Raw genomic sequence first — 19,094 nt, forward strand, 5'->3', positions numbered from 1 at the left:
ATGGGATTATCATATACTTTTGCTAATGATGCTAGCACAGCATTGATCATTGGTATATCTGTGATGGCAGTTTTTGGTTCTTGCAACTTATAGTATCTAAGTACATACCCGCTTATGCGCTTACCCTTGTCAAGGGTTTCCTATTCCTCCTTGATCACATCTTCTAAGGATGAGTGCAGTAGGATTGCTGTCACAGGCAGTGATTTGGAAAGAAGGTATTTGTCCTCAGACTTGTCCTCAGGTGCTTGTTCCAGAGTTGGATCTGGATGGCATATGCAACCTTTCTGCACGTGTTGTCAAACTTATCAAGGGAAAAAAAACCTTTGCTGCTTTTTTTCTAAGCCCTTCTCAGAGCCCGAATCTGAGAGCGCTCTTTCCACAGTAGAGATAGTGAAATCAGAGGATGAATACCTGGGTAAGATTTACATTTTTTCTTACCCTTTTGGCCCTGTGTGTCTGCTTTGCAGGAATTGCTACACAACAGAGGTAGTGGTAACTTGCAGCTATTTAGTACCTTCCGCCCTCTAGATATGTCTCCCTGTTCTCCCCCCAATCCTCATTGGATGGGGTCTCATTGTGACAATCCTCTGATTCATATTGGAGAGAAGGGAAGCTGGGTAGGAGCCCTGCTGCATCATGTCTACCCTGACATTTACCCCCCGAGCTGGCCAATTGCTCATCTTTGGATTCTCTCCCAAATATATTCCATCGCCTCTGCTCAGTTTTCCTGTGTTGGAGTTGCAGCTCTCTGGGCCAAGGTGAGGAGCTAACCTTACTGTCTGCTTACTGTGGCACTGCAAGGGTTGGCTAGCTGTGAACAGGCAGGGCATAATTCACCCTCTGAAGAGCCTATAAATGCTGCATCACCTATAGAACACCGCTTTGATGTGGCCTAGTGTTTATAGGTAGGGCCCTACCAAATTCACGGTCCATTTTGGTCAATTTCAAGGTCATAGGACTTTAAAAATCATAAATTTCATGATTTCAGCTATTTAAATCTGAAATTTCACGGTGTTGTAAGAGTAGAGGTCCTGACCCAAAAAGGAGGTTGGGGGGGGGGGGGTCGCAAGATTATTGTAGGGGAGATTGTGGTACTGCTCCTCTTACTGCTGCTGGTGGCAGCGCTGCCTTTAGAGCTAAGCAGCTGGAGAGCGACGGCTGCTGGCCAGGAGCCCAGCTCTGAAGGCAGAGCCACCACCAGTAGCAGCGTAGAAGTAAGGATGGCATTGTATGATATTGCCACCCTTACTTCTGCGCTGCTGCCTGCAGAGTTGGGCCCTCAGTCAGCAGCTGCCACTGTCTGGCCGCCTAGCTCTGAAAGCAGCAGTGCAGAAGTAAGGATGGCATGGTATGGTATTGTCACCCTTACTTCTGCGCTGCTGCTGGCGGAGCGCTGCCTTCAGAGCTAGGTGCCTGGCCAACAGCTGCTGCCCTCTTGCTGCCCAGCTCTGAAGGCACCACCGGAGTAAGGGTGGCAATACCATGACCCCTCTAAAATAACCTTGTGACCCCCCCCAACTCCCTTTTGGTTCAGGACCCCCAATTTGAGAAACACTGGTCTCCCCTGTGAAATCTGTATAGTATAGGGTAAAGGCACAAAAAAAGACCAGATTTCACGGGGGGAAACCAGCTTTCATGGTCTGTGATGCGTTTTTCATGGCCGTGAATTTGGTAGGGCCTTATTTATAGGTCATTTCTGCCATATTTTTGGGGTGAGAGGGAGGCCTGCAGTTGCAATTCCAGGTGACTGACACCACATCACTATATACCTGATGAAGAAATATCCCATCTCTCAATTGTGACTGACGCTGAACTACAATTGACAATAATGCATTTAAAGTTAGAAAAAACCATGAGGGTCCAGCTTAACAACAGACTGTTCTCAGTCCTTGAGATATTTTGATAAAATGGGATTAGAACTGCTAGATGTTGTTATAACTAGGACAATGGATGTTACTCATCTTCATATTTTGTGACTCAAGCATTTGTAGTAAAACATGGCAGAGCATACACTATGTAGGCAACTGGTATAAATTGGGGTGAAATCCTAGCCCCACTGAAGCCAATGAGTTTTGCCATTGAGTTCAGTGGGGCCAGGACTTCACCTTTAGCGGTAGCAGTGACTTGAAGATCAAGACCCTACATTTCATATTCTGCTCTAGTTATTCTGCCAATGGCTTAAGGTTAATCCTCTTTCAAAAATTGTTAGTGCAAGAGATTAAACAATTGTGGATCACCAAAGGGCAGGCACTGGCTAGAAAAAGAGTTGCCACATCCAGATATTTTGGAGAAGAAAGGCACTGCTGCCCACTACCGAAGTCTGGACTACAGGATACCTAACAGAACCAACTTGCAAGCCACTTAAAGCTTTCTATGGAAGGTGCAATTCACAAGATATGGGCAGCTAACTAATGAAGTTGTCCAGCTGTTTCATTTATCCAGCAGAAGTTGTCTCCTAATCTGCAATAAATAATCATTTAGACTAAATGATTAATATTTAATAAATTACTATAAACATTTGAGAAGCCTTTCTGCTAAAGTATCAAAATTATGGAAACAAATTGTTTCCCTTTAATATGTTTTTTCAGATTGATGTTAAAATACCACCTTTTGCTTTCTTTAATAAAAGATAATTAAAATGCAGAAGTTCTCCATTAGCAGCTTAGTGCTGGCACTATTGATCTATTGCACCTACAATACATGTAGGCGTCTCTTTTCAAAAGCTACAAGTGAGTCTTGAAAGGGCCTGGTTTTGAGACAAGGCTGAGCACTCACTCTCTGAAAATCAGGCCCCTTTAAAAGGTCCATCTAACTGGATACCTAAAGCACAAGTCACTTAAAATTTAGGGTATTTTTTTTTTTTTTCCAGAAAATCCATTGGCCAAAAGACAAAGAAAAACAGCACAATCCCAAAGGCTTAGAAACACTGACATAATAGGCCTATTTCTCCCTTTGCACTGTGTGACGTTACTGATCCAAATATTTAACACACGAAGCAACATGGCTTCACAGTTGAAATGGGCTATAAGTTCTGTGCATGTTTCTCTGGAAAAACAACTTATATGAACGGAAATTACTAGTGAAACAATTTTAAATTCAGTTATAAAGCTAAATCCCTATGATCACTGGAGAATGTCAGTGGAGCATAAAGTTTCATTAACATGTTAAGGTTTTCACCAACTGCAGATAAAGAAAGCAGCAAGAATGAGAGCACAACAGCTGGTTGGCATCCTTCCTCTTCTCTAACTTCTCTCTCTGACTTTACCTGCTGAACTTTTCAATCTTAGAAATCAAAAAATCGGGTTACACTATTAACGTTCAGTTTATAAAATACTTTAGATTACCTTGTATTTCAGATCAGGCTTGAACATTAAATTACCACTGATGTTTTATCATATGCTTTAAATTAACTTTAATGCAATAGCAGCTGCAGCTAATAATTCAAATATGAGAAGATTTATAAATTCAAATTTAATGGTTCCAGAAATTCAGATCTTCACGCCACCTACACTAAATTCACCTGTAAAATTAGAGGCACCATCCTGCTTAAGTGCAGAACAGTATGTTGGATTGTACCTAGGTAGGTTTAATTGACTGAGTTGTAGCTGAATACTACTTTGGTGCAAACATAACTATTGAAATCACCTCTGAATTTTTAGAATACTTTAACATTTTAAAAAATATACAAATTAAAATAAACTATTCTTACATATATGTTCTTTTATATCAAAGAAGTGTTTCAGAACCCTTTACAATAACACAGTCCAGAGATCAACATGGATCATCCCTTTAGTCAAGCAATTTAAGATAATTCTGATATTATTTCCAAAAAGTAAGTTGGCTTCCTTCAATGTACAGTTTTTGACAGGACCAGTGCCTCCTCTTCATTTACTACATTGTTCATTTTATTGAAGAGGGAGAAGAACATTATATTTCAAAAAAAGGTCTCTCGACAAAGTGGGCAGGTGGATTTGTTGCTAGATGTGAACCATTTGTACTGAAAGAGAAATAGAAACATTTAAAATGTGAACATATGATGAATTTTAGAAGTGCTTTACACTTGAACACTTTCATTCAGTTTTGTTTGACAGGTGTAAGGTTTTACAAGATATAGTGACATATAACTTGCCAGTGAAGATGGCTACCAAATACTAAAAGGCTAGTAAAAGTTATTTTTCCAATAAGCTGTGATAAGCAACTTCCCCTAGCAGAAGCAAAGTCATATGAAATACAAATATAAAACAAAACATTAGTTTCTGAAAGATACCATCCAGGATTCTCCCTGTTGTCTGGTCTCATTTTAAGAAGGTAGGATCCACAAGTGAGAACTCTCTTGGAATTATATTGTTAGAGAAGCAGTAATTTTCTTTTGTATGGCAATACAGACATCAACCTTTTCTGATATACTCATGATTACCATTTTGTCAGCTTTAATATAGCTTACATACTGCAATTTGAACCAGATTTTAAATTTAGGCAAAATACAAACATGTACACAAGACCAACTCTGGGTACTTACCAAACAGGCTGAATGGAATTTTTTCTTGCATGTTCTACAGGCTTTTTTGGGAAGAGAATAATTGGAACCATGTATGACTGAAAAACAGATCATGCAATCTTCAATTCCCTCAAACCGTTTATCCACGTTATTTTTCCACAAAGCCAAGCCTTCCATAATACTTCCATTCTAACAGAAGGAAAGAGTCACAACAGCAATCAGTGATGTGTTAACATTTTAGAACATCTCTTATTTCTATTCTAGTAACACCCAGAAGCCCCAAGCAGGATCGGGGCTCCTTTGTACTAGGTGTTGTATACATACATAGTGGGACTTGGACAATATCCTGAAAAATTAATCTAAGATGACATGCTATTTATGAAGGGTGTGGTAAAGGGATTAAACGTACAGTTTTCATGTATATAATCAAATAAAGCCATGTATTTCAACTACAATGGACAGTATCCTATAACGGATCCTTCAGATTTCAGACATGTTCCTCTCTACAGAACTCGTAGTGGACAGTGTGCATTTAAGAGCATTTATAAAGCTATTTGCATTAATCCTTTTGTTAGTTTCTTATAATCACAAGTGTAGAGTGACATCTATCATTACAAACCAACCCAATTTTAGAGGGTCTCATGTTAGGGGAAGTTTTGAGACTGTAATAGTTCATCATCCATAGATGTAGATCCTGGTGTTACATTTCAGTCAACACTATATTGCTAAGATTGTTCTATCATTTTTGTGTCACTGTTTGTATGTCCTAAATTGTCAAAACCAAGGGCGTGGCCTAAAACTTCACCTGGTGAGTGAGGTACGTGCTTAACTGTAGCATCCAATTGCGCCACTGCTGAACAGCCACACCAACCCTCTTTCCACTCTCAACTGTTATTGAGCCCAGTGGGTAATTTGGCGGAAGCTGTATTATCAGTTCAATAAATATATCATCAACTGAATAGGTAGCAATCACTTCCCGAGTAGCAGACCGAGCTTTTACCTATAGAAAAACAGAAACATTCAAAAGACTGGTGAGATCTCACTTTACGTTAAACATACACTTTCTCAAGTCTTTTTATATTACATGAAAGATCCATAATTTACTGCATATGCTTGGACCAGGAAAACAAGTGACTGACAAATCTTTTCATTAAAGAAAAATGCCAACCTTTGTCATGCCAAACTAAACAGAACTGGTATCAGCCAATCAGATTGAATGATGGCTGACGATCACTGATAAATTAAAAAAAAAATGACACTAGCCAGAAGGTACCATATTGATAGTGGTCTTGCAGAAAACAGCACTTATATGGATAACCTCTCTGACTGAAGTACATGCACCAAGATTTTCTACACTATTCCAAATACAGGAAGCCAGCAATTATATAGCGAACAAATGTCATCCTACTAAACCAACAACAAATGAAATTATACTATCAATCATTTATGATAATAGAAATAAAGTCGTTTTATTCATTGTCAGAGGATCAGTCAGGTTCTGAAAAAGCAACATCTCTGCTTTGACCATTACAGCATTTTGATAAAGGTCTAGACCAGGGGTTGGCAACGTTTGGCACGCGGCTCGCCAGGGTAAGCACCCTGGCGGGCCGGGCCAGTTTATTTACCTGCTGACGCGGCAGGTTCGGCCGATCACGGCCCCCATTGGCCGCGGTTCGCTGTCCCGGGCCAATGGGGGCGGCGGGAAGCCACGGCCAGCACATCGCTCGCCCGTGCCGCTTCTTGCCGCCCCCATTGGCCCAGGACAGCGAACCGCGGCGAGTGGGGGCCGCGATCGGCCGAACCTGCCACGTCAGCAGGTAAATAAACTGGCCCGGCCCGCCAGGGTGCTTACCCTGGCGAGCCGCGTGCCAAACGTTGCCAACCCCTGGTCTAGGGTAAAATCCTGGCTCCACTGAAGTCAATGGCAAAACTGTTGACTTCTACAGGGTCAGGATTTCAATCCAATTACAAGAGAGCACTATCTTGTGATAGTTCTAGTCCATTGATATTCTCTCAGTGATCTTTATCTAGCTGGCACTTAAAACACCTTATTGTATTTAATGCCTGATTTAGAAACATTGGAGAGTTTATATTTCAATTTTTACAAGACAATTCACAAACAACTTTTTGAGAAGATAAAGGCCTTACTAACCGTCATGCCATTAAATAACTGTGTGCTAGTCTGCACAGAAGATATTTCTTGTAAAGAAAGTACATTGCTGACATATTTGCTTGTAAATTTATCTACTACATTGAAGACCCGTTTCTCACAGCTATTCCACCAAAGCCTAACCATGGCTGGCAAGTCCTTCAATGTCATATGATACACCGAGCAGGCCAAGTGTGGAATCTGAGATGACAGTACTGCTGTATCTGGGGGGGAGGGGGGGGAAATCAAAAACATTTTGTCAAATATCATACAGGTGACATAGCATTGTTTCTGCCCCATCCCTATAGGAGCATTATTTTAATAATTTGATTATATGACAGAGCCTGTTGCCGGTGATGGAAAGCATGCCAAAAATTCCCAACCCCTCTTGTCCATAAATGCTATCCTTCTTACGAACATTCAGATTTAGAGCTGGTCAGAAAAACTTCAACGGAACCATTTTCCCTTGGAGAAAGCAGCTGTCTCTAAACTGAAATGCTCTGCCAAGTTGTGTTCATTTTGCTGAAATTTTACCAAAAAAAGGGAAAATTGTTCCAACAACGTCTAAGTGTTCCATTTGGCTGTTTTTAAAATGAAACATTTCAATTTCCTTTCTAAACAACTTTTCATTTTATTTTGGTTATGTTATATAGTAATATGAAAATGATGAAATCAAAACAAACATTTTAATTTTGAAACTGTATTTCCTTGCCTCTGTTACCAATATCACTTTAGATTATTGGAAAAATAATTTTCGAGTCTAATTTTCTTTTTGCACTTCTCTGGTAGAACAATGAAAATTAACTACCGTATATACTCATTCATAAGCTGAATTTTTTTAGTAAAAAAGGGAAGCACCAGAGAAGGGGGTCGGCTTATGAACGGGTATAGAGAGGGAGAGGTGGGACACAGCCCCTCCCCCCAACAGAGGGAGCAAGGAGAAGCAGCACAGCCAGCAGAGACGAAGGGAAGAGGCGGGGCCAGAGTCTCTCTGCTTCTGGCCACACTGCTCTCCCCCCAGCCTCCGAAGCAGCTGCAGCTCTGGGGCTGGCAGGCTACAGCCGTGCCACTCGGCCCCCCCTCAGAGCAGGCTGTGCCCGTGCCGCCCGGCCCGCCAGAGCAGGCTGCGGCTGCGCTGTCCAGCCTGTCGGAGCAGCTCCAGCCAGGCCGTTCACCCTCCCCTGGTGGGAAGGGATGGGGAGAGTGTGGGGGTCCTGGGCTAGGGGTGGGGTTATGTGGGGGGTGGTCACCGGGGTTACTCCCCTCACTCTCAGCTTCTCCCCCCCAAAAAATTTCCCCACCAGTTGCTGTCTCGGCCCGTCAGGGTAAGCAGATGGCGCGCCGGGACACTTTGTTTACTTAGGTTTACCTCTGTGCCTGCGGATGCTCGAGGTAAACAAACCATCTCGGCCCCCCAGCGGCTTATCCTGATGGCCTGGGAGCCAAAGTTTGCTGACCCCTGAATTATAGGATCGGCTTAGGAATGGGTTATAAAAATTTTCCATTTTTACTTATCCATCTTGGGGGGGGGGTCGGCTTATAAACGAACCGGCTTATGATCGAGTATGTACGGTAATCTACTTAACTTTTGTCTTTAGACAATTTAACACTCTGTTTCTCATGCATTAGCACTCTGCTGCAACATTTGTATTTGCAGATACGTGAATGCAAATACGAGTTAAGTATTTTGAAGAAATTTTTATTAACTTCATATATATTTTTAAATAGACAATTTAAAAGTTGGCTTAAGCTAACTAAAAGTGTCAATTTAAGAAATGAAACAAGAAATCTGCATGCAGATTTTAACATATTGTAGGCTTAAATATTTCCCCTTTTTTGCATCACCTAAACCAGTGGTTCTCAAACTTTTGTATTGATGACCCCTTTCACACACCAAGCGTCTGAGTGCAACCCCCCCTTATAAATTAAAAACACATTTTTTAATATTTAACACAATTATAAATGCTGGAGGCGAAGCAGGGCTTGGGGTAGAGGCTGACACCTCATGACCCCCTGAGTGGTCACGACCCCCAGTCTTAGAACCCCGGATCTAAACCCAGAACATGTGCAGACACGTTGGTATTAAGGATTTCCCATCACATCTTTTTCTGAAAATAACTCAGTAATGAGACTAAGGAAGGGATATGTTTCTCTAGGATTTATCATTTTCTTTCACTAAGAAGCATATTTTAACCTTATTAAGGCTGAAGTTACTCTGCGTGAACAAATATCATATACATTTTTACTAACCTTTGACACCTAAATGAAGTTCTTCAGTAAAGAAAGTTTTTGTATCCTTATCTGGGACTTCAGTAGCTGGCCCTGAAAAGGCAGGGTTTTCTGGCATAAGCCTGAACAGGTGATAAAGAAGTTTATTCAGATTCTTAGTTCTTCGAAGGTACTGTGAATATAAAGCCCGCAGCTGGTGGGGGGGAAAATAAAGTATGTATGAGTCCTAATAAAAAGCAGCTTGTTCTGATATGAACATGTACATGTAGAGAGGAAGGTTGGTCCAGTGATTAGGGCACTAGCCTAGGACCTGGGAGACTCTGGTTGAATTCTTTGCTCCACCACAGACTTCCTGTATGACCCTGGGCAAGCCTGTCTGTAACTCAGTTTCCTATCTTGAAATGGTAGAACTTCCCTACCTAACGGGGTGTTGGGAGGGTAAATACATTAAAGATGGTGAGGTGCTCATCTACTAATGGTGATGAGGACTATATAAATACCTATGATAGACAGACATCTACATGTAAGATACATGGAGATAAATTGATTAGGGCAGTCCAACATATAGGCTATCTGGAAAAGCATTCTGACACCAAAGTCTATTACTATCTTTTAAGTGAACTGATGGAAGCCTCATGGTTCAAGCTATTGAATTAGACTAAACCAAGAACTCAAGAACATACTGTAGGGAACAATCTTGTGCTTGAACAGGCGAGATGAGCTAAGAGAAATGGAAAAATCTAAATTTAGAATGTTGTTTTAGCTTTCTTTCCAATGAGCTGTTAACACAGAATTCATTTCCATTACATCTATACCTACAAATGTGAACTCCACAAATGAAACAGGAATCCAAATGGTTCACTTTGGTATATATTATGTATAATGTCATAATGTTTATATCACCCTTTAACAGTAAAAAATTACATTATTTTGGACAACTTCTTAAATGGGATTTAGATACTTTATAATATGATACTAAATTTAAAATTAGGAGTCACTGATGCATAGAGTAGATCAATTGTAAGAATAGCAATGTACGCAATATGCCTTGTACTGTGAACTATCAACCACATTACCTTAAAAATACTGTTCCATGTCCCTCAGGTATTGTTTACTGATTGAATCATAAAAGTTTTCTGGTGGCTATTAAGGTTAACCACAGCTGTATATTTAATTAAATGCACCAAATACTTCCTATTTACAAACAATAGTTTGAATTCAAATTACGTATCTCTTGCAGCAAGATTGTTTTCCTTAAACAGACATTAATACACAGGTTTTACAGTGATGTCTTGCTTCCTGTCGAGGAAGATTGCTAAATACTGTAAAGTAAGCATTTAAAAGGTGGATAAATAGAATATTAATAAAATGCCAATGAGGCTGCTTAAAACTGCTTACAAATTATATATTTTAATAAAATTCTTAAAGCATTATATTTACTACTCAGTGTAGTAACAGCTTTCTGCACTGCCAAGTCAAACACATGACTTCCACTGCTAGCTTAATGGCAGAGCTACTAGTGCTGTGTAAGAAATGCTCAGCACTAGGGAAAGGAGAGATCGCTAGTGAGTTCTTTCAGTGTATTTAGTGTTGATGGGTTCTAAAAAGAATACCATTAATTCTGCATCAGCTGAAGGCCTGAAGCCATTGAATACTTAAATGGAAGAAAAATATTAAGAGGAAACTTCAGGACCAGATGTAAATGGACGTTGGCCAGATAAAACCCACTGGGAGAAAAAACATTCATTAAATACATACTTGAGAAGAAGCTGCCTTGAAGAAAGTTAATATTAATTTCCATGTGAGAAGATATCCTAAAATGAAGCAGAACTCTTCGCTCAGTGGCTGAACAACTGCATACTCTCCAACTGGAATGCAATCTAGGATGTTTTCTAGAAAGAGTTCTTGAGTGGCAAGAACAGACATAAGAGCTGCAGGTGGTGACCTATGGAATGATAAGGCATTATATTTTCCATAGTGATGAATTTTACAAAATAAAACTTTCTTAGAACAAAAAATGGTTTTATTTTTTACAGCCTGCTCAGCATCCTCTCAGTACCAAACATGTAAATATATCAAAAGCTCTCTTCTTACAATGAAAGACTCTTCTCAGTTCTGCACTGCAGTATTATATTTTAATACTCCTCTCCCCTTAACTAGACAGACCTCCCATTAACTTCTGGTAGGAAAAGCAGAATATAAAAATTGAATGCTACTATGGGGATCTGAACGGAGGACTCGGGCCTTTATTTGAATTGCTTTAACTTACATTTGGGCAGAACTCACAGTGTGCTAGTGCTGGATAAACACAATAGAAAGCACAAGCCATTCTTACCACCTAGGCAAGTGGTAATACTGAACTAACTGCTCCTGAAGTTTGCTTTTTGCGATGCTACACCCCATGACATGCAACACCCCATCCCCTTTAAAGATGCAGAACTGAAGTCAAAATAGAAAAAAAACAACATACAAAGCTGATTCCTCTTCTTCATCACCATAGGATTTGAGATCCTCATCATCAAATTTAGGCAACTCGGGCATTAACCTGTGGAGTTGAGAGGAAGATGGAGTGAACCAGTTTTCATTTCTACTGCCTACACCATTTATCTCTTATATCAAGAAAAGCATTAATTTGTTGGCAATGTATTTATTAAAAATAGTGCAGTGTCTATAAGACACACATCCAAAACTGGTTGCTTAAATTACAGGTGCCAGAAGGCACATAATCTTGCTCAGTTTTTCCCTTTACTCATCTTTACTTTAGGAGGACTCAGAAGTCCTAACATCTATACTTCTGAGCAAGCCTAACATCAGCCTTTACAGACCTTTGAGGGCACTCTAAATGAGAGGCACAAGCTGCTATGGAGCCTATGTTTCAGGTCATATGTACCTTACAAATTGCATGAAAGGTAGCTAAGTATATGTACCACATTTCAAATTTCTGGCACTAGGGCTGTCCAAAGAAAGTTCAGAAGAATCTTGAGAATAAGGAAGAATTATTCCCCACTTTCCTCATACACAAATGTCTGAAGAGTTTTGGTTCAAACTCTCTAGTAAAATTTACCTTCAGGCAGAGACCAAGTCAGGAAAATTTCAGCTCAACAGACAAAAGTTTTGGAAAGCTATGTATATCTGAAAACACAGGGTTAGACTGAAAACACTTAGGCAACCCTGGATTGTAGTAATATTGATACTATAGTTAAAGCACATACACAATTCTGTCAGAAAATCAAATTACATTTTCATGTTCCTTACTAAAGTTTTTCCTTTATGTTAATACATTAGTCTAAAATTAAAACATTTATAAAATTACTCAGTATTTACACTGAATATATGTATATCAAAGTTCACTACATGTACGTAAATTACCACTTAGCGATTTTTCCAAATGGAAAACTATTTTACTAGCCTCCTCACATTTCAAAATGCAAAATTTTACAGAGTTTAAAAACAGAGAGGGAAAGATCACTGGTTGATTCCTTACTTATATAGCATGTGGTAGACAGTGATTTGTACAGGTCTAGCTCGGAAGAGCAGCAATGGAGATAATGTGTTTAACAAGATCTGTAGGTTATCTGGAAGGTTTGTTTTCTGGCCAGCAACAAACTTGGCTGGCAGTTTGTGGTTCAACAATTGGTCCTTTGAAATGTATGTTAGAACTTCACCTAAGGACTTCAGTATAGAGTTCTGAAAGGATTTTTCAGATGCATCTTTGCTTTCCCCTGTTCAGAATGGAGAAAAACAGCAAGTTACATTTGTAGCTCAGTTTGTTATGGTTACAAGTGGGTTCAATCACAGACAACTAAGGCACACTATTTCCACTTATCTAAATTATCCAATACTAAATATTATTAAAAATCGAAGTGTAATTATATATCCCTTAAATATTTTTCACTGACTGTTGCTCATCCACTATGTGCTAGTTAAATACTGTCTAACAACTACATGAATAGAGCACTCAATATAATAAAGTCAAACTTAGTCTGTCATCTATTCTACTTAAAAATACCTCTACTCAGGTCACTTGTCATATCAAGCTACTACCCTGCTTGTCATTTGCCATATACTTGCCTGTGACTTTTACCAACAAAGTTAACAGCAAGTTGTGAATGCCTTCAGAAAAGAATTCCTTCCATTCACTGATCAGGTTCATCGGAAGATTTTGGATAGCCTCAGGAGTTGCTGCCTGGAAGTAAGCACTAAGGGCAGAAGCCAAGTCACAGCTGACACAGGCAAAAATTTGCACCAGTGGAACATGATAAAGCGAATGGTTTTCCCTTGTTGTCTGGAAAAAATGGCAATAATTTCTTAGTCCTCACTCTGCTTTAAGACAGTTGTTTTATACTACATTTATAAAGAGTTATATATCACTATAGAATTTGTAGTTCATCAAGTGCTTTGAGATGTTTGATGGAAAAGCAAGCGTCAGTTACCTCTACAAAATATACTATGTGAGAACTAGTAAATAAGACAAATCTGTGCTCACGCCACTTCAAAGCTCCTGGTATTTGACCTCACAAGGTTATTTAAAAACTTCTGCTGGATCCCAACGAAAGTAAATAAAATACAATAACTCTCCCCAGCTCTTATCAAGGTTTAGAATAATGGATTGTTTCCATTTTTACAGAACCCGTTACATAATGGTAGGCAGAAACTGCCACCAAGTGGATTCAAATAGTAATGTCTGTATCTGCAACACTAAACCTTACACTGCCAAGTAGGCCAAAACCATAGTTTAAAAAGCACCCCCGTTCCCTCCCAAATAAAAAAACTTCATAAGCTTCATTCATTAAATCATTTCCACATTGTGGAAAACTTACGTTCAACCAGAAATTACTAAAATGGTGCTCACTCCCTTGGACAAAAATCAATCCCCTCCCTCAAATTGGGCTCCTGCTTTTATTTTTATTCTGTCAAGATCCACAAAAAGTAATATAACTAACTATTGAAAATCCTCTAAAATGATACATCTATATAGCAAGTCCACAAATGTGGCTGCCACTATGTTTTGGGCTACTGTCTTTAAATTAACATCCATCCTTCCAGTTTGTAATGATATTGGTGTAAAATGAATATGTTTCTAGCCAAAGTAGATGATGCAACCCCTGTACTTATATTATGTAAAGCACTTTCACACCCTTCAGATGAAAGCTGCTATAAGAACATACAGAGAAAGGTATTAAGGCTTAAATATCTGTTCTTTAGCTTCCTTATTTTAAATACAGAAGAAAAAAAATACGAGTCTAGTGTCAAATGAATAGGTTTCGAATGTCCATTCTGAGAGTCCTATTTCAGGATGCAATATACTGTTTAGCAATGATGCTTATCATATTACCTCTAACCAAGCCAGCATGGAGCACATTATGAAGTCCCACTCATTGTCCATCAGTGGAGACGTGGAATATTTTAACAACAGTGGAAAGTAACGGATCATCTCTATATTGAAACCAAGCAACTGAGGCGTTGCTTCTTTAAGATTGCTGAAACAGAAGTACAGAAGTTAAAACCAACCTCATTAATGCAGAGGAATAAAATATTTCTGTTCTAGCCTTAGTGTTTCCTCTTAGGCCAAATTCATATTCTATACTGGAATCTGCCTAAGGCCTGGTCTACACTACGAGTTTAGGTCGACTTTAGCTGCGTTAAGTCGACTTAAGCCTGGACACGTTTACACGACGAAGCCCTTTCTTTCGACTTAAAGGGCCCTTTAAACCGGTTTCTTTACACCACCTCGACGAGGGGATTAGCGATAAAATCGGCCTTATGGGGGTCGGAATTGGGTAGTGAGGACGGAATTCGACATTAGTGGCCTCCGGGAGCTATCCCACAGTGCTTCATTGTGACCGCTCTGGACAGCACTCTCATCTCAGATGCACTGGCCAGGTAGACAGGAAAAGCCCCGCGAACGTTTGAATTTCATTTCCTGTTTGCTCAGCGTGGAGAGCACAGGTGACCATGCAGAGCTCATCAGCACAGGTAACCGTGATGGAGTCCCAGTCCCAGTCTCAGGATCGCAAAAGAGCTCCAGCCTGGACCGAACGGGAGGTACGGGATCTGATCGCCATCTGGGGAGATGAAGCAGTGCTGGCCGAACTCCGAAACAGTAAAAGAAATGGCAAAACATTAGAAAAGATCTCCAAGGCCATGAAGGACAGAGGCCATAACAGGGACGCACAGCAGTGCCGCGTGAAAATTAAGGAGCTAAGGCAAGCCTACCACAAAGCCAGAGACGCAAACGGAAGGTCCGGGGCTGAGCCGCAAACATGCCGCTACTACGAGGAGCTGCATGCCATTCTAGGGGGTGCAGCCACCAGTAGCCCAAGCGTGTGCTATCAGTCCCTCTCTGGAGACAGGGAATCGGGTTCGGCGGACGAGGAAGATGAGGATGGAGAGAACATCATAGATAGCTCACAGCAGCAAGGAAGCGGAGAAACCAGTTTCCCCAACAGCCAGGATATGTTTGTCACCCTGGACCTGGAACCAGTAACCCCCGAACTCACCCAAGACCCTGTGGGCACACAGGGGACCTCTGGTGAGTGTACCTTTGTAAATATTACACATGGTTTAAAAACAAGCGTGTTTAATGATTAATGATTAATTTGCCCTGGCAATCGCGGCCAGTACAGCTACTGGAAAAGTCTGTTAACGTGTATGGGGATGGAGCGGAAATCCTCCAGGGACATCTCCAGAAAGCTCTCCTTCATGTACTCCCAAAGCCTTTGCAAAAGGTTTCTGGGGAGGGCTGCCTTATCCCGTCCGCCATGGTAGGACACTTTACCACGCCAGGCCAGTAGCACGTAGTCTGGAATCATTGCATAACAAAGCATGGCAGCGTATGGTCCCGGTGTTTGCTGGCATGCAGACAACATCCATTCCTTATCGCTCTTTGTTATCCTCAGGAGAGTGATATCATTCACGGTCACCTGGTTGAAATGGGGCGATTTTATTAAGGGGACATTCAGAGGTGCCCCTTCCTGCTCTGCTGAACAGAAATATTCCCCGCTGTTAACCACGCGGTGGGGGGGAGGGGTGAAGTGTCCAACCCAGAGAATTGGGTGTGTGGGGGAGGGGAGTTAGTTGGGTTTGTGCTGCATGTTAAACCTTAAACCTCAGACCCTCCTTTTACATTGCAAACCCATTTTAAATGGCCAACCCAACGGGTGCTTGGTATGGTTAATGAGAGCAGTACTGTTTTAAACCATCCCCACTTGTTAACAAGGTTAAAAAAGCCCAAAGACTGTGTCTTACCATGGCTGCCTGCAAGCTGAAATCTGTGGCCTGGCACTGCGTGAGTGATCTCTCACACCAAACCGGCAGTCCCTCAATGTAAGAGGAAAAATGCGACCTTGTAACGAAAGCACATGTGCTGTGTGATGTGAACAGCAAAATCTAACGTGAAAGAGTGTACCCATTGTTCTAAAAAATGTATCTTTTTTAAACAACTCTCCCTTCTCCTCCACCAGCTGCAAATGTTTCACCTTCACAGAGGCTAGTGAATATTCGAAGAAGGAAGCGAAGGACACGTGACGAAATGTTCACTGAACTACAGACTGCCTCCCACGCTGACAGAGCACAGCAGAATGCGTGGAGGCAGTCAATGACTGATTTTAAAAAAGCCCAATATGAGCGAGAGGAGAGGTGGCGGGCTGAAGAGGAGAAGTCGCGGGCTGAAGAGCAGAGGTTGCGTGCTGAAACGCGGGCTGAAGAGGAGAAATGGCGTCAGCTTGTACTCAGAAAGCAAGAGTCGATGCTCCGGCTGCTGGAGCATCAAAGTGATATGCTCCTGCGTATGGTTGAGCTGCAGGAAAGGCAGCAGGAGCAGAGACCGCCGCTACAGCCCCTCTGTAACCAACAGCAGGAGCAGAGACCGCCGCTACAGCCCCTCTGTAACCACCAGCCCTCCTCCCCAAGTCCCATTGCCTCCTCACCCAGACGCCCAAGAACACGGTGGGGGGGCCTCCGGCCACCCAATCACTCCACCCTAGATGATTTCCACAGCAATAAGTTTTAAAGTTTTAAAGTGCAGTGTGTCCTTTTCCTTCCCTCCTCCCCCACCCATCCCGGGCTACCTTTGCAATTATCCCCCTAGTTGTGTGCTCAATTAATAAAGAATGCATGAATGTGAAGTAACAATGACTTTATTGCCTCTGCAAGTGGTGCTTGAAGAGGGGAGGGGAGGGGAGGTTGGGGTGCTTGGTTTACAGGGTAGTAGAGTTAACCGGGTGCGTGGGGGGGGGGGCTGCGATTTCATCAAGGAGAAACAAACAGAAGTTTCACACCATATCCTGCCCAGTCACAAAACTAGTTTTCAAAGCCTCTCTGATGCGCACCGCGCCCTGCTGTGCTGCTCTAACCGACCTGGTGTCTGGCTGCGCGTAATCAGCGGCCAGGCGATTTGCCTCTACCTCCCACCCCGCCATAAATGTCTCCCCCTTACTCTCACAGATATTGTGGAGCGCACAGCAAGTAGCAATAACAATGGGGATATTCTTTTCGCTGAGGTCACAGCGAGTCAGTAAGCTGCGCCAGCGCGCTTTTAAACGCCCAAATGCACATTCCACCACCATTCGGCACTTGCTCAGCCTGTAGTTGAACAGGTCCTGACTCCTGTCCAGGCTGCCTGTGTATGGCTTCATGAGCCATGGCATTAAGGGGTAGGCTGGGTCCCCAAGGATCACGATAGGCATTTCAACATCCCCAATGGTTATTTTCTGGTCCGGGAAGAAAGTCCCTTCCTCCAGCTTTTGAAACAGAAGAGAGTGCCTGAAGACGCGAGCATCATGTACCCTTCCCGGCCAGCCCACGTTGATGTCGGTGAAACGTCCCTTGTGATCCACCAGGGCTTGCAGCAGCATTGAAAAGTACCCCTTGCGGTTTATGTACTCGGTGGCTTGGTGCGCCGGTGCCAAGATAGGGATATGGGTTCCGTCTATCGCCCCACCACAGTTTGGGAATCCCATTGCAGCAAAGCCATCCACTATGTCCTGCACGTTTCCCAGAGTCACTACCCTTGATATCACCAGGCCTCTCATTGCCCTGGCAACTTGGATCACAGCAGCCCCCACAGTAGATTTGCCCACTCCAAATTGATTCCCGACTGACCGGTAGCTGTCTGGCGTTGCAAGCTTCCACAGGGCTATCGCCACTCGCTTCTCAACTGTGAGGGCTGCTCTCATCTTGGTATTCTGGCGCTTCAGGGCAGGGGAAAGCAAGTCACAAAGTTCCATGAAAGTGCCCTTACGCATGCGAAAGTTTCGCAGCCACTGGGAATCGTCCCAGACCTGCAACACGATGCGGTCCCACCAGTCTGTGCTTGTTTCCCGGGCCCAGAATCGGCGTTCCATGGCATGAACCTGCCCCAGTAACACCATGATTTCCACATTGCTGGGGCCTGTGCCTTGTGAGAGGTCCATGTCAATTTCCTCATCACTATCGTCGCCGCGCTGCAATCGCCTCCTCCTCCTCAGCTGGTCCTCCTGGTTTTGCTTTGGCATGTCCAGGCTCTGCATATACTCCAGGACAATGCGCGTGGTGTTCATAGTGCTCATAATTGCCGCGGTGATCTGAGCGGGCTCCATGATCCCAGTGCTAGCTATGGCGTCTGGTCTGAAAAAAGGCGCGAAACTAGTATCTAAAGACCAGGGGAAGAAGGGAGGGAGGGAGGGAGGGAGGGAGGGGCGGGCGACTGACGACATGGCGTACAGGTACAGGGAATTAAAATCAAGAAAGGTGGCTGTGCATCAGGGAGAAATACAAACAACTGTCACACAGAATGCCCCCCCCCCCAGAGATTGAACTCCTAAGCCTGGGTTTAGCGGGCCGTTGATTTGACGGAGGGAGGGGGGAAGGAAATGAATAAAACACAAATCTATTTTTTACATCTTAAGACGACAGTGCAGCATGACTGATAGCCCTCGGCATTTTCTGGGTGCTTGGCAGCCAATACTTGGCAGCAAATAGTATACTACGACTGGTAACCATCATTGTCCAACGAGGACGGTTAAAGGCAAGGGGTTGCTGCTGTGTAGCAATGTAGCCCCACGTGTGCCAGCCACATGTCTGCCAGCACCCAGATCGCCCTCGGCCTTTTCTGGGTGCTTAGCAGACAATACTTGGCAGCAAATAGTATACTACGACTGGTAACCATCATTGTCCAACGAGGACGGTTAAAGGCAAGGGGTTGCTGCTGTACAGTAGCCAGAAGGCTCGGTAAAGGCG

At 42.5% G+C, this 19,094-nt stretch overlaps 1 protein-coding gene across 2 annotated transcripts in view; it reads right to left on the minus strand.

Annotated features, from left to right (window-relative positions):
• Positions 1-3,472: 3,472 nt before the first annotated feature.
• LTN1 (listerin E3 ubiquitin protein ligase 1) overlaps positions 3,473-19,094 on the minus strand; it is a 47,288-nt gene continuing 31,666 nt past the window's right edge. For both annotated transcript variants that reach the window (XM_065414176.1, XM_065414170.1), the window contains 10 exons: positions 14,212-14,356; positions 12,948-13,161; positions 12,361-12,598; positions 11,347-11,421; positions 10,635-10,821; positions 8,898-9,069; positions 6,651-6,871; positions 5,304-5,498; positions 4,520-4,687; positions 3,473-3,997 (listed from right to left, as the gene is read on the minus strand). In XM_065414176.1, coding sequence (XP_065270248.1) covers positions 3,935-3,997; positions 4,520-4,687; positions 5,304-5,498; positions 6,651-6,871; positions 8,898-9,069; positions 10,635-10,821; positions 11,347-11,421; positions 12,361-12,598; positions 12,948-13,161; positions 14,212-14,356 — 1,678 coding nt within the window. In that variant the 3' untranslated portion in view covers positions 3,473-3,934. The remainder of the gene's footprint in view (positions 3,998-4,519; positions 4,688-5,303; positions 5,499-6,650; positions 6,872-8,897; positions 9,070-10,634; positions 10,822-11,346; positions 11,422-12,360; positions 12,599-12,947; positions 13,162-14,211; positions 14,357-19,094) is intronic.

Source organism: Emys orbicularis, chromosome 1 (assembly GCF_028017835.1).
Source record: "Emys orbicularis isolate rEmyOrb1 chromosome 1, rEmyOrb1.hap1, whole genome shotgun sequence".
Lineage (NCBI taxonomy): Eukaryota > Metazoa > Chordata > Testudines > Emydidae > Emys > Emys orbicularis.